Raw genomic sequence first — 16766 nt, forward strand, 5'->3', positions numbered from 1 at the left:
TAGAGTGATAAAGTCACGGTTATAAGATTCATCCAGGCAAAGTCAAAAGGGCAGGCCTCACCTAAAGACTTCCTCACCTTTCAAAAAGGAATCTACCGTCTCAGCCATCCATCATATGGCAGTGCTTAGGAAGATTAATCAGCAGCTCGTTGCTAACCAAAAACCCTCATAGAATATCTATTGGGACCCTGTCTCCACTCCCCTCCCTTCCCTTCAGTGTCTGGGTCTTCCCCCTAGCTGTAAGAACGTAAGCAATGCCCTTCCAGATCTAGGAGCATAATAATCATCAACCAAACTGGATCTCACTAGCCTCCGTACTCTGGCTCATGGCTAAACCTAAGCACACTTAACAAGCACTCTGGATGTATGGGCAGGTTGTATGTCTCCACAACACATGCCATTACATCCCATGCCTTTACAAAGCAGTTATAACAACGCAAGTGTTGCTGAAATGAATTACCATTATAATGCAAACTTTAACCATGCATATACCTTTACAACGATTTTTGTTGTAAAAGTCTATGTGTGGTTAAAGTTGTGATTGAAAATATAAGTATTTTACAGGTAAATGTAAACACTATGTATACATTATAGCTTTATATTTCCCTGTAAAATACTGACTCCAGGCAGCACCGCTGGTTACACAATGATGCACTGCACCAGTGCTGCGGTAGTGTAAGAGTCAAGGGCACCTCCTCTTTCACTTTTAATACACCGGTCCTGACGAATTGCCGCTAGACCCGTTAGGGGTGGGTGTATGACGTTACAACGCATACTTTTACAACGCATACCATTACAACGAATTTTTTACAACGCAAAAACCATTACAACGCATGTATTTACAACGCATGTTTTTACAACGCAGGTACCTTTACAACGCATACCATTACAACGTAAGTATTGCTAAGTATATATTAATTTTTTTAATTTAAATTAATTAAAATTAATATTATTTAATTTAATTTAATGTAATTTAAATTAATTTCATTTAATTTAAATTAATTATATTAAATTATATTAATTAAATATATTATTTAATTTAATTTAATACATATTAATTTTTTTAATTTAAATTAATTACATTTAATATTATTTCATTTAATTTAATTTAATTGCATTTAATTTAATTTCATTGATTTAATTTAAATTTAATTTATTTAATTATTTAATTTAAATTTAATTTAATTTTATTTTATTTTTACCCTGTATCCCTGTACCCCAAAAACCCAAAATTGACCCTGAACTCTAAAAATACCCCTGTACCCCAAAAACCCAAAACTGACCCTGAACCCTAAAAATACCCCTTTACCCAAAAACCCAAAACTGACCCTGAACCCTAAAAATACCCAAAAACTGAAAACTGACCCTGAACCCTAAAAATACCCCTTTACCCAAAAACTGAAAACTGACCCTGAACCCTAAAAATACCCCTTTACCCAAAAACCCCAAACTGACCCTGAACCCTAAAAATACCCTTTTACCCAAAAACTGAAAACTGACCCTGAACCCTAAAAATACCCCTTTACCCAAAAACTGAAAACTGACCCTGAACCCTAAAAATACCCCTTTACCCAAAAACCCAAAACTGACCCTGAACCCTAAAAATACCCCTTTACCCAAAAACTGAAAACTGACCCTGAACCCTAAAAATACCCCTTTACCCAAAAACCCAAAACTGTCCCTGAACCCTAAATATACCCCTTTACCCAAAAACTGAAAACTGACCCTGAACCCTTAAAAATACCCCTTTACCCAAAAACCCAAAACTGACCCTGAACCCTAAAAATACCCCTAAAAAAAAACCAAACATATAACATTTTAAATATAATTCTAAAAATACCTTACGTTGTAATGGTATGCGTTGTAAAGGTACCTGCGTTGTAAAAACATGCGTTGTAAATACATGCGTTGTAAAAGTTGCGTTGTAAAAATTTCGCTGTAATGGTAGTGCGTTGTAAAAGTTGCGTTGTAAAGGTTGTTTCCCGGGGCTGTAAGGCAAGAAACATGTTGACCACCCTCACTAGAAAAATCTTGTAGGATCATTACTTCCAGGCAGGGCTCAGCTATTTTTAGCTAGGCTAGTACAGCCTTAGAATAAAAGCATTATTTAGGACAGCACTAGACCTATTTTAATTCACATCACTCACTCACTACCCTGACCACATACCCTCACACACCCAACGGCTTCATCAGAAAAGATCTCCGGCAAAGAACCCCTTCGCGAGTGCCTGTCGGGCATTGCAGCACCGGCCCGACGAGGAGCACAAGCCCTATGATGAAGCACAACATCCTCCGGGGTGTGTGAGGGCAATCCGTAAGAGACCTGAACTCTCCTCAATTCTCATTCACTTTAGGAACTACATATTCATTCATTTTTGGCACAACTCTAAAATGAAACAGGAAGTGGGAGGCTGAAGCCCCACTTGAATGTGCATAAAGGCATCACGATAAATAACTGCATCAGATGCCAGCTCACTGTAGGGTTTCCCATTGCCAACTGACACAATTGTGGGTAGTACAGGCATTTGGTATTGCAAACTTCAGAAACAAGCATTGGCATAGCCAATAGGTTTCGCTTTTGGGACCTTATAAGTGTTTAGTCATGCAACAGTTGATGTTGCTGCACCAAGGATATTGTGCTGCATAACTAAATACTTATAAGGTCCCAAAAGCGAGACCTATTGGCTTTGCCAATGCTTGTCATTGATTGTTTTGGGGTCCCTTTGAAGAGGGCCAGGGAGCCCGTGCGTGGCAGTTTAGTGCTTGCATTTTTACCGGCCATCTTCTCACAAGGAACGGAAGTCTATGCTTGAAAGAGTCGCCTTCTGTGCTGGGCAGCTACAGAATGTTTTAAAGAGGGTTGAATCAGCACCCACGGCATTACCAGCCTCTTCCAGGGGCTTACCACAGAACTGCAAGGTTGTAAGTGAAAGAGTTTGGTCCCCTCAGAGCCGCTCAGACAGGTGGTTGGGTGGGCTGAGGTTGAAGTGGAGCAGAAAGCATCTCAAGTCAAGGAGTCTAGAGAGAACTGATATCTTGCCAACACCGCCCCTTTGAAGAAACACAAATTGAAGCCTATCCATTCTGTTTTTATTTTTTCTTCAATTTCCTTTCTGGCACTTGTAGTCCTGTTTTACTATATATAATAACATATAATATAATATAATATAAGTCTCAGAATGCAAAGAAAGTAGGACTGAATTTGAGCTTGTCTTATGTTTTTTTAAATGGAACGAGATGCCTAATCTTTGAATCTCGGTTTTGTTTTATTATATGCAGCATTTTTAATATATTTGTAAATTATGCCCATGTAGTCCTATGTCTCGTGTGTTGTCATTGTGAAACTTTGTCTAAGAAATTGAAAGAAAACAAGCACGCGAGTGGTGCGTGCAGAGAAAGCCAGATGGTGGCTCTGCGCTTTCAACAGCATGTAACCGCAAGCTTGAGGCCAAGCTTGTGGTAGCACTTTTAAAACTCCACTCCCGGACCTGGTGGATTGGGCAGGTAAAGGAGTACATGCACAGCGCGTCAACACTCATCACACACAGGAGCTAAGCCTTGTGCGTGAATCCACCGGGCACTGTTGAAGCCCGGTGATGATCACTATTGGGTAGTTCCAGGCCGTAATAAGGTACTTCTGAATAATAGACACTACCAATGTGCACAATTTTGTATACCACTTCCAATAGATGTAGATAGCTCTTACCAAGGTCCTGAAGAATCGCTAGTTTACAGAACAGATATGCGAGAAACATGCTGACCCACACCTTCTAACAAGGACACCACCACACGAGTCATTATCCTCGGGCAAGTGCCTTGTACACTGTTTTTAGTTAGGGTAGGAGACCCCAGAATAAAGTTCGTCCTTCTAGGTACTCCCAATCCTATTTTAAATCACTACATCACATCTACACAGTTCTGGCCCCACACCCGCACTTCACCAAACAGCAGTTGGATAGAAGATCTCCGACAAAGTGCCCCTATTTAGGGAGCCCGTTGGGTATTGCACCGCCAACCCAACGAGGAGCAGCCCAAATGATGAAGCATGACACCTGAAAGGGTGTGTGAGGGCATTAAGATCCAACACATGGATCCCCATCTATGTCCTTCTTTGACATAGTGGGACCAAGTCACCCGTGACTCCAATAGCATTCTTTCTAGAGGAACAGCCCAATCTCTTTTTTGTAAACATATATTGAGGCCTCCTTTTGTGCTGGACCCCCCACTCCTGTCTGAGTGGGAAAAGTCCCCCCGTCCTCCCTCTTGTTGTATAGCACTTTTAAAACTCCACTCCTAAATGTCTCACCAGATCAGCGCATGCGTTGGCTCAGGCGAGACCTAAAAATGGACCCTATTGTACACAATGAAAAGACAAACCTTTTTCGGACTCGTAAAAGTGACCTTTGCAATATCACAGGACTATAAATTTAAGTAGCCTTAGTCCATGGAGGAGGTTAGTAACCACCCTTAGCCAAAAGCATAATATTTATAATGCTAGTGCTCCGATCTCTTTTTCCAGTGCTGAATACTGTCTAGGGAAGTCTACACATATAAGAGGGTTAGAGGCTTTGTCCTGCTCTTCAACTCATGTGTAGAAAGTCTGCAAAGCAAATGGAAGAATCTCATCCTCATTTACATATGTTGAAGGCTGTTTGCAGAGCAACAAATCATAAGTGGATAATCTTTGAAGGGCTTAATACACAGACGATATCCAGTTAGGAGTTCTTTGACAGTCTCGGAGGTGGAATATGCCACAGGAAAGGTTTCTACTAGTCATTATGACGTCTCAGTGTTTGACTTGCGCTGATGTTTATGCTTGTTGGCCAATATGATCCATACTCACGGCATTCTGTCTTGGAGTCAGTACTCTTTTCAGGTGCTACATAGGACTCATTACAGAAGATTAATCTTTATGGGCTGGTGATGTACCCAACTGTGGGCACCTCAGGCTTGTGCCCAGTGTTTGGCCATTTAGACACCTCAGAAATTAATAAAATGTTATGCAATGAAGGCGCATAAGGTTTTTCCCCAGCAGAGTGCTTTGAGAGTCTTTGCCCTTACTGACCCTTCTTTTCCACAAACATCAGGGGGTCAGTTTTAGATAAATGAGGACAACAGGAGCAGATACTCTCTTAAAGGCCTTTTCATGCAACATAAGAACTATTGTTACTTACCTGTAAACAGGTGGTTCTCCAGTATTGGTGTCTTTCATAGATTCACATGCTTGAATATTCCCCGTCGTCGAAGTGGGAGTCCCACGGTATATAAAAAATAGCAATAATGCTAATATAACATAAATGATAATATCATATAATAATAAAATAGAGATAATACACTGTAAAAACCTCTACAATGGTAACTTCCATAGGAAGACAGTATAAGAGAAAAAACTCATTTGTAACATATCAGTGTCATTATGTTGGTCCAAACTGCAGCCAATCAGGCTCACGCACCCTCTAGAACCTTCTCCTCAGAAGCTCAAGCCCTCAGATTTTCGTAGCACTAGTAACAATAGCGTATGAGGAGAAGAGAGCCTCTGAGGGGAGGAAGGGTGGGTCGCATGTGAATCTATGAAAGACACCAATACTGGAGAACCACCTGTTTACAGGTAAGTAACAATAGTTCTTCTCCAGTATTAGGGGTGTCTTTCATAGATTCACATGCTTGAATAGAATAGATAGCAGTAACTCCTTAGCACTGGGATTGCAAGCATCTTCACAAGAAGTAAACACATAGCTTAAAAGCATATAGCAATCACAGAAGAGAAAGGAGGAGGGAACAGAGGCTCACCTTATTTAAAGAGATGGCGAAGCACTGCTTGCCCCACTGCGGTATCCGCCTCGTTGATGGAATCCAAACAGTAATGTCTGGTAAAGGTGTGCCTATTCGACCACGTTGCCGCCCGGCAAATCTGGTGCAGAGGCACTCCGGCAAACAAGGCGGTGGAGGACGCCATCGCTCTCGTCGAATGTGCCTTCACAGGACCCTGTAAAGGCTTGCCAGCTTGTTGGTGACAGTAGGATATGGCTGCTGAGAGCCATCTTGCAAGTGTCTGTTTTGTCACTGAATGTCCCCTTCGCATTCTTCCATATGCTACAAAAAGCTGATCTGATTTGCGGAAGGGGGCAGTTCTTGAAATGTAAAACTTTAGACAACGGCTGATGTCTAAGGAATGAAGGCGTTGTTCTGCCGGAGACTGTGGATTCGGAAAGAAAGTCTTCAAGAAGACAGGTTCGTTCAGATGGAAATCTGTAGGCACTTTTGGCAAAAAAGAGGGATTGGTCCGAAGAGACACCCCATCTGGCTTGAATTGCAAATAAGGAGGCTTGATTGTGAAAGCATGAAGATCGCTGACACGGCGAGAAGACGTTAGGGCCAAAAGCAAAACGACCTTCCAGGTAAGAAACTTGTTGTCTGCTCTGTGGATTGGCTCAAAAGGAGGCTTCATGAGCTGTGACAATACCACGTTGAGCTGCCATGCCGGAGGCGGGCGTCTGATAGGAGGAAACTTCCTGAAGAGACCTTTAAAGAATTGTCTGATAATTCTGGATGAGCAGAGAGAGGTTGAGCCATCATGCCTGAAACGTGAAATAGCTGCCAGAAAGACCCTCAAGGTGGCATGAGAGAGGCCAGACTGAGCAAGGCTTAGAAAGAAGGGCAACAGCTGTTCTGGGGCAGAAGTGAGTGGGTGGACATTTGCTTCTGCGCACCAATGGCAAAACCGTTTCCACTTTAGTTTGTACGTTTGAACCGTTGAGGAAGCTCTAGCAGAAGCCAGAATCTCTCTGCATTCCTGGGGCATCTCTAAATTCGCGAATTCGAGGAATTCAGGTTCCATGCCCATAACTGAAGAGTGGTCGGGTCTGGATGGCAGACTTGGCCCTCGTCCATGGACAGAAGATCTGGACGTGGATGCAGACGAATGGGCGTGCACTGGGACAACAGAAGAAGTTCTGAGAACCAAGCCTGTCTGGGCCAACGAGGTGCGATCAGTATCAAGTGGCAGGGTTGCCTGCGCATCTTCCACAACGTCCTCGGCACCAATGGTATGGGAGGAAACGCATAGGCGAACAGGCCGCTCCAGTCCATGAGAAGGGCGTTGCCGCTGGACCCCGGATGAGGATGCCAGCTCGCAAAGGCGGGGCACTTCCGATTCAGTGGAGTGGCAAAAAGGTCCATCAGGGGACGACCCCAACGGCGGAACACCATGTCCAGAGTTTGTTGATGAAGCTCCCACTCGTGGGTAGACGATGTGGACCTGCTCAACGAATCCGCTAGGATGTTTGAAACCCCCGGCAGATGGACCGCCGTCAGGGAGATTCGATGATGAAGAGCCCAGTTCCAGATCTTCTGAGCTAGCCGAGACAAGGGCTGAGATCTTGTGCCGCCCTGTTTGTTCATGTAGTGCATGCTGGTTGTGTTGTCCGTTTGAACCAGCACGGACTCTCCTTGCACTACTGGCAGAAAAGATCTGAGAGCAAGGAAGATCGCCAGCAGCTCCAATCTGTTGATATGCCATGTTCGTTGTGACGGTGTCCACTTCCCTTTGATTGAAAGGTCTAGGAGATGAGCTCCCCAACCCTCCATGGATGCATCTGTGGTCAGCGTCAGATCCGGAGGAAGGGCCAAAAAGGAAACTCCTTCGTTTAGGTTGGATGGTTCTCTCCACCAAAGGAGACTGTCTTTCATGCGAGACGAGACTCTCACTAGATCGTTGAAGGATCCTGATACTTGGCGCCATTGCAGGTCTAGTTCCTCCTGAATAGGGCGAGTGCGGAGCCTGCAGTTCGGAAGCAGAGCGATGCAGGACGACGCCATCCCCAGAAAGGACTTCAACATGCGCACAGAAACTGACTGTTTTGAACGGATGAGGGTGACCAGACGTACTATTTTCGCTTGTCGTTCTTGGGAAACGAAGGCTTTTGATAATTCCGTGTCGAGAATGGCACCCAGGAAGTTCCTTCTTTGTGATGGTGTTAAGTGTGACTTGTCCACGTTGATGGTCAACCCCAGTGACTCGAAAGTCCGCAGGCAGAGACTTGTGTCGTGAGCCAGCTGAAGAGGAGACGGAGATTTCAGAAGGCAATCGTCCAGATAAGGAAAAATCTGCACTCCTTGAAGACGTAGATAAGCCATGACTGGGGCCAGGACCTTCGTGAAAACACGAGGTGCCGAACGCAGGCCGAAAGGCAGCACCTTGAATTGGTAATGGACAGTGCCCACCTTGAACCTGAGAAATTGGCGATGTTGTTGCAGAATCGGCACATGAAAATAGGCGTCTTGCAGATCTATCGTGGACAGGAAATCTCCGCTGCAGAGAAGCCGCAAGACTTCTGACAATGTGAGCATGCGGAAAGACTGCTGTTTCAGAAAGAAATTGAGCGCCCTCAAATCCAGTATAGGCCGCCACTCTCCCGTCTTCTTGGCAATGAGGAAAAAACGTGAGTAGAAACCTGTCCCTTGTTGTGATATAGGAACCACTTCGACTGCACCTTTTAGAATGAGAAGACGAACTTGATGTTGCAATTCTAGAAAATGGGGAGGTGGCGGGCCTGATGGCGGAGAATGAGGAGGAATCTCTGTGAACTCCAAGGCATGACCCTTGCGAACAATGTCCAATACCCATTGGTCCGATGTTATCAGAGACCATTGGGAATAAAACTGCGAGATTCTCCCTCCAACTCCTTGCGTGACATGAGAGTCACTGGCGTTTGTTGTTGGCACCCCTATAAGTAGGTTTTCCTTTATAGGGTCGTGACTGATTTTGGCGAGTAGACTGTTGAGAGGAGTAACGTTGATTGCCTTGGTTGAATTGGCGGTACTGAGTGTGTCCTCCTCGAAAATTCGTGGAAGATGAACCTCTTCCACGGGCGCCACGAAAGGGCTGCTTCTTAAATTGTAAGGAGACTAGCGATTTTGCTGTATCGGTGTCCTTTTTAATTGACTCAAGCGCCTCGTCAATGTGAGCGCCAAAAAGAGATTCACCGTCATAGGGCATGTCGAGTATCTTCGACTGGACTTCTTGCCGGAAAGAAGTGGATTTAAGCCAGCCCTGGCGGCGGAGAGCCGCAGCACTGGCGAGGATGCGAAATCCCGTACTCGCCACATCAATCGCGCAGTCAATCATTTCCTCTGACGCCCTCATGCCATCCTGGAGAACTTGCTGGGCTTCCGCTCTGGACGCTTCTGGAATTAGAGAAACGAATGCGGAAATGTCCGACCACATTTGCCGGTCGAAGCGACCTAGAATTGCCAACGCATTTGCAGTGCGTACCGATGTAGAAGACATGGTGGAAAATTTCTTCCCAATGGCGTCCAAACGTTGACCCTCTCTATCAGGTGGAGTAGTGAGAGGAGTCGCCGGATTACGGGATCGTCGCTGTGCCGCCTGTGTGACAACCGAGTCCGGTTTGGGATGCGACAGCAAACAAGCAGGTGAACCCGCAGGAGCCTTGTACTTCTTTTCCAGGCGAGGGACTTGTGCCGGCAAGGAGTTAGGAGAATGCATAATTCTTATCCCTTCTTTCCATACAAATTCTATGATTGGTATGGTGTGAATTTGTTTGTATGGTTTGTTTTTGAAATCGTAGAGAAAGCAATCTTCTTGCCGTTGTTCTCTCGGCAATTTAAAGCGGTCTGCCGCTTTATTCATTAGCACATGGAAGCTTGCTGTATCAATGGTAGGCGCATCACCCGCCTCTGGCTGTTGCGGAGAAGGTGTCTGTATCCGATAGTCGTCGTAATCCGCCATATCTGGATCCTGATCATCGTCAGTATCCTGGTGTAATTCCCCTTCTTCACTGTCCGACTCATCCACCCCGTGCGCACCAGGTTGCGGAAGAAGAGGGGGGTGAGGGCGGGGAAGCTCTGTCAAAACAGGCTGCTCCAAAGACTGTGGATGGGTGGCCGGGCCGGAGTCCTCCGCCGGAGCGTGGCTTGGAGTACCCTGAGGGGTAGGCGGAAACCTTCTGTTGTAGTCATCCAGCATATGCTGGAGGTTTGAAAACAAAGAAACTGGAAAAGATGCCATAGGCAACTGGACAATTTGGTCATCCGGTTGGACCACTTCCTCCACGTCCTCCTGGTCAGAACTGGAGTCTTGACATTTTATAATCAATTCTGATGGACTGTGAGCTTCATCGTCATCATCTTCCCCCATAGATCCAGTCTCGTGATCAGTTGCCATCAAAGGCGAGGGTAATTGGAGATCAGGAGGCGGCAGCTGCATAGAAGAATCCCTGCCAGAGGTCAAGGAAGGCAGTGGTACCAGAGGCATGGTGGCAAAAGAACCCGATCCTGACGAGGATCCTGAACATGCCGCTGAAGAAATCGCCATCGTCGACGAGATAGGGCCCACTGAGGGATTCGACGTCGACGGTATCGTCGTCGACGGAACGTGCGTCGACGGAGCCGTCTTTGCTGGAATCTGAGGAGACGGAAGCCTCGTCGACGGTGTCTTCGTCGACGGTATCTTCGTCGACGATACTTTCGTCGACGGTGTCGTCGTCGACGGTACCTTCGTCGACGGTACCTTCGTCGACGGAACCGGCGTCGCCTTTTTCGACGACGACGCCGTCGTCATGGAGCTGGTCGACGGAGCACTCGACGTCGACGGGGCTCTCGTCGTCGGAACCATCGTTGCCTTCTTCGCCGACGATGCCGACGTCGACGAGGTGGTCGACGGAGAGGCTGACGTCGACGGGACCTTCGTCGACGATGAATTCTTCGACGTCGAAGAGGTTTTCTTCGTCGACGGCAACTTCGTCGCCGACGAGACAATAGGGATCGTCGACGGGATCGTAGTTCTCGTCGACGTCGAGGATGTCGACATCACCGTCGTCGACGACGAGGAAGCAGACGTCGTCGTCACAGAGGTCGTCGACGAAGACAGCAAAGCCAATCTTGTGGACGGAACGGTCGTCGACGAGCCCGTCGACGACCTGGGTGTCAGGACTGTCAGAATACTGATAGAGCCTGGGCAAGACGCCTGAGAGCCAGGTCTCGTGGGCGTTGACACTGAAGGCATAGAATGTGAAGATTGTGCCACAGGCAAGGCCAGCTTTTTCTTTTTCTGAAGAAAAGGCGAAGGCAAGTCTTGAACACTCCCACGCTTGGAAGGAACAGTGGAACAGCCTGACTGAAGACTTACTGCGTCTGACAGAACATCTTCTTTATCTTGGAGGCGCTTCAACCATATAAGAAGGCGACCTTCCCTGTCTCTGAGAGTCTTAGAAGGAAGAGCTCTACAGATTTTACATTCATCCACCTTGTGGTCAGGGTACAGGCAGTAAATACACTTTTGGTGGGGGTCCTTCTCAAACAAACGTAGTTTCCCACATGAAGAGCAAGCTCTAAACAAGGACTTCTTACTTGACATTCTTGGAAAAATAAGTTGAAGAGACAAACTTTGAAGAAAACTGAGCAGAGCTCAGGGAGACTCCCTTCACACGACGTGCGGTAGAAAATCTGAGGGCTTGAGCTTCTGAGGAGAAGGTTCTAGAGGGTGCGTGAGCCTGATTGGCTGCAGTTTGGACCAACATAATGACACTGATATGTTACAAATGAGTTTTTTCTCTTATACTGTCTTCCTATGGAAGTTACCATTGTAGAGGTTTTTACAGTGTATTATCTCTATTTTATTATTATATGATATTATCATTTATGTTATATTAGCATTATTGCTATTTTTTATATACCGTGGGACTCCCACTTCGACGACGGGGAATATTCAAGCATGTGAATCTATGAAAGACACCCCTAATACTGGAGAAGTGAAAGAATGAGAGCAAGCAGGATGTCAAAAAAAGAAGCATAACTCTTGCCTACCACAAATAGTAACAGGTGGGCAGTAAAGAGGGAACATTTTAAGCTGGAGTATCTGTGCTGACAACGTTATGCAAAGATCAGGGATACTGATCAGGGGACCAGGGAATTCTAAGGCTGTCATGGTAGTCAGGAGCGGTGTTTGAGGTCACATGTATGGAGGATTTCGATATCTTTAGACCTGTCTAACACAAAGGTGAATTAATCAGAGAATCAAATCAGTCTTGAGGAAAAGGGTGCTTCATGGAGAAATCCTCTCCCTAAAACATAATTTCCAGTGAAATCTGTGAAACAGTACAAACAGGATAGCATAAAACATTTTCATACGATGCAAGAACAAAATCTATAAATAGTAACAAATTAAAAAATACGTGCTTAAATATTACCTTGGCAGCTGGCCTCTCGATGAAGGCTGTGCAGTATTTCATGATCTTCTTTTGTTTGGTAATTATATTCCTCAAAATACGCAGCTCTGTTATTTGCATTCTGGGCCAGCATTAACTGGATGTCACCACAAAGTGTCAGATATTGGCTAAACAACATAAACACTTCAGGTAGCATATTGTTACACAGACAGCAATACGCATCTATGCCATGAGAAAACAAAAAAGAAACAGGTTTTTAAATGAGCCATGCATCCCTTGAACATGTCAGCATTACAGGGAACATTTACCTACTGCCCCAACAGTTCTCATCTGTACAATATGGCATTAAACACACCACAAGGGTTTTACAAGACAAGAGAGAAGTAAGAGATGAAGGGTGAATGTTACTAATGTGAACGAGGGTAGGTGTTCTTATTGTGTCTGAGGACTGCAGGAAAGAATTACTTTTTACGTCTATAAAACCTCCTCAAAGGATATCTATTAAGGTGTGCAAGAAATATTTTATTCTACAAAAAGTTGTCACTTGACAACTGCAGGATTTAATGTAATTTTGAAATAGGTTTACTCACGCCACAAAACAGTCCACAGTTATGTTTACTGAAAAATATATACCAAAAATATAAAGTATGCACGTATTGTCACGCATAGGAAAGGTAGGACACTGTTGGCACCTACTTTTTCAGGCAAAATCAACATACGCATGCAATTCGTGCTCATTAAAAGGCAAAAAAATGCCTTCATATTGAAGGAAACGTATTTTAAAATATAAACAGAAATGTGGGTGCAGAAAGCGTTAAAACACAGCGGAAAAAGTGTCTTTCAAGTGTGAGCTAAGAAACCATTACTTTTTTTAGCAGAGAATAATTGTCAGGCGTTCTAAAACAATTTCAACGCATTAAAATTATAAATATTTTCTTAACTTTAAAGTGACTAGCAGATCAATGATCACACCTTTGGTATTTAAAGTCACATTTAATTGACCCCCCTGCCCCCGGCCTCAAATCCCCTCATAATGAAGTACATGCTTGGAAAAAACAGAAATGAAAACATTCTCTTTCTCCGATTTTTCCCTTAATAATCTGGGAGTGCAAAACTATACTGGCTACATAATTGCAGTAAAATAATTGTCAATACCTAAAATTATTATATTGATAGGTGTGGAAAAAAACAGGTCAATACAAACTCCTTTCCATGTGTCCAATATTTCCCTCATTGTCACCCCCTCAATACACAATCTACAATGTCGGTTCCAGACTGGCAAATCACGACTGCCTCAGCGCAACTTATATCATTTAGTCGACATGCAAGTAAGGTGGGGGGTGGGCGAGGGACGTTAGCATGGTAAACCTCACACATCACAAGATAGGAAGAGCAATTGTTGCAGGTAGATAACTTCCACACACCCATTCAACATGTCAGGGTCCCAATATTCGGATTAACAAAGGTAGTTGTGTAGACTGGCGCGGGAGAAAGTGCATAAACCATACCCAAAAACGTTTTCTGGAAGGCTCTTTCAAACAGACCCTATCATCTGTAGTATTGAGCGTTTCAGGAGTAACTGACAGACAAATAGTACCTCAAAACCATGGTAGTATTAACGAAAATGTTACATAGTATTACACTTTAGCCTATCACAACCGAGTAACATAATTTCTGGAAACATCTTGCTCACGTGGCAATAAAATACGATGCAGGGCACAGATCCGACTTAAAATTCACTCTTTATTAACATATCACCCACAACCGATTGCCTGGACTGTACCTCACACACGCTCATAAAGTATTTTAAAGCGTGTCTATCATCAAGTTTAGGAAGCAAGTCTTCAACTATGGCTACAAAATACCTGGAGAGGAAGACTGAAAGAGGGGCCATACCAAATTAAGAGGTAAAGTTAAAAGAAATAGCTTTTAACTGGGATTTGAACTTAGTACCTTGGTGTCTTTATAGAATGTAGTGTACAACGTGCCACCACCCGTGGCCTGTGATGCAATCTAAAGTGTTACTGTTGAAATTTAGGACGTAGTTTCTTAACTGAGACAAATGTCGAGTGGGCTTCACTGCAAGAATATTTAACTGAGCTCTTTAGCAAGGGGTCACTCAGGAAACCTCAGAACATGCACTGGCAGATGGTGCTGATATACACAAGCTATCTCTTCACTCAGCCAGGACGCTTCACAAAACTTGAAACGCTATCAATACCTTTTCTAAAAGGTAAACACATTTGTAATCAACAGACTTAAAATGAGTTATTTTACATTCTGTTTGCTTAAATGCATGATTATATTTATTCATGAAGATGGTTATAATATGTAGTTCTATTACAAGAAATCAAATAATGATTTGTAAAACTGGATGTGGGCTGCTCTTAACCTTAAAAACATAATTTTTAAAAACGTAGTTGTAGGTAAGAAAAAAAATGTTGACTGATGAAAACAGACAGTGCTTACAGTTTTAAAGGACTACTCTGAGCCCAGCCCAAGGTCGTTTAAAATGCAAGCTTGTAAATCATGTTTGTTGTAGCAGAAACCTCATTACAGAAATAACAATACCCATTTCTCCTAAAGGATACATATTGCTGTACGCTGTTTACCTCTTGAAAGACTCTTAGCTATCTGTAACAACTTGGATTGATACAGATCTTCACTATTGTTTGTTTTGATGGATACTGGGTTCCATTAACAATTTCTTTATTTTTGAAACTGGAACCCCAGAAAACCTGTTACATACGGTTATGACGCAGAGTTGCACATCTAATGTTTTAGGATCACACTACTGGAGACATGCACAACACATCTCAGATGGACACTGTTAATCAAAGCAATGTTACAAAAGTTAAGCAACTTTTCGAATATATGATTTTATTTATCTTTGAAGGAGCATCCAGCAATATCTTACGATTTTGGATAAGGGACCTATGATGATGCTAAAGTGGTCGAGCTACATGAAAATATGACAAACCACTTATTACCCCAGTTTGGAATTAACCCTATATTTCGAGTCAACGCAATAATCCTCAACAGACTCATAGAGAGAAAGCTAAATGGTCACCCTGAACACGTCCAACAAAGACAAACTTCTCAAATAAGCGTTGCTTTGTACACGCAGGACTCTTAATGTCACCAGAAAAACAGGTGTAAGTAACACATTTCATATAAAAGTTGCGCAAAAGGAAGGCCAACACGAACTTTAGGGCCCATCATGCACAATGCAAGGGCAAAGGTGGAAATCTATACATAAGACCCTTCAGAAACTACATAACCATGGAATGTGTAAAAGCAAAGCTCCACTCAAATTTCTCAGGAAATCCTATAGAAAAGTCAGGTAACCCCTGAAAGTTGCAACCTGTATTTCTTCCTTTGCTGGCTGCAGTAAAAAATGTATCACTGCAGATACACCGAGAGCAGACCCAGATGCCTCTGGAAGAACACCAGCTGCTAAACCTTATCCATCTGCATTTGTAAGGATGATTAGTGCTCAACTATTTGGAATCCACAGTGACATTCCATACTGCAGTCGATATGCCAAGCCCAGCATATTTTAGCGTCTCGGGATACAAAAATGTAACTGCAGCCCATAGGCATAGAATATTCTGTACATTTTCGGTGATATAAATGGCAGTAAATCCACTGCAGAAAGCCATAAAGAAAGCCTAGAATGATGAAAAGTCTGACAGAGTCTGTCTACCAACAATGTCTCGACCTCAGACATGAGCGCAGCATTTCAAGTGAACATCAAGCACACACCCAACAACCTGAGCCAAGAGCAGCATCTATTATTGGACAAAGTAGCCAAATGAGTTAATGTGCTTAGTAAATCCATGCAATCACTCGGTTCAAGTAAGTGATTCACCATTTTATCTACCAGCTGCCTCAGCGAGTACTGATATGTCATCATCAAGTTATCAGAAGCTTCAAAGGCCTCAAGCCCTAATACACGAAAACAAATACCTTCTACGACAACACATTTCCTGTCTTAGATACCCTGAGTAGGCTATGTGGGAAACACAATAGCACTGCAAACAGAATTAATTGCTTAAAAAAAAGAATATGCAACAACTGACATAGGTCTATAATTTAGTAAAACAAACTGTGAAATTTCAGGCACTAAAGATGGATTCTCCAAAGATGAGCAACAACAATTTATCAGCCTCAGAAAAAGGATATAAAAGGAGACAGTAAAAGGATACAGGAGATAGTGACATGCGCAGTCGATCATACATGCACACAGCTCCATCCTTGGAGAGACCTTGTAGAATATTCACGTAGTACATCTCTGCCTAAAAAGCTTACAAATCACTATTTCTTTGTGGTTAGATTTGTGCTCTGTAAATCACTTACATACATCATATATATCCCCCACCCAACACAGTCTGGAAATCTGGGGCTCATGATGTGCGGCGGTCCTGTATGGGCTTTGGTGTCCCACAATATTCCACAACAATTTGGATGCTTCGATGAGTTATTAGCAAAAAATGCCTCTGCACCAGCGCTTTTCACCTTCATCAAGCCGCAACGCGTAGGTGCAGAAGCATTTTCTGCTAATAAATCATCGAAGCA

General features: G+C 43.7%; 1 protein-coding gene across 2 annotated transcripts in view; it reads right to left on the minus strand.

Annotated features, from left to right (window-relative positions):
- Positions 1-16766, minus strand: part of EDRF1 (erythroid differentiation regulatory factor 1) — a 411894-nt gene that overhangs the window by 88491 nt on the left and 306637 nt on the right. For both annotated transcript variants that reach the window (XM_078643521.1, XM_078643520.1), the window contains one exon: positions 12210-12410. In XM_078643521.1, the coding sequence (XP_078499647.1) occupies positions 12210-12410 (201 nt within the window). The remainder of the gene's footprint in view (positions 1-12209; positions 12411-16766) is intronic.

Source organism: Lissotriton helveticus, chromosome 5_1 (assembly GCF_964261635.1).
Source record: "Lissotriton helveticus chromosome 5_1, aLisHel1.1, whole genome shotgun sequence".
Classification (NCBI taxonomy): Eukaryota; Metazoa; Chordata; class Amphibia; order Caudata; family Salamandridae; genus Lissotriton; species Lissotriton helveticus.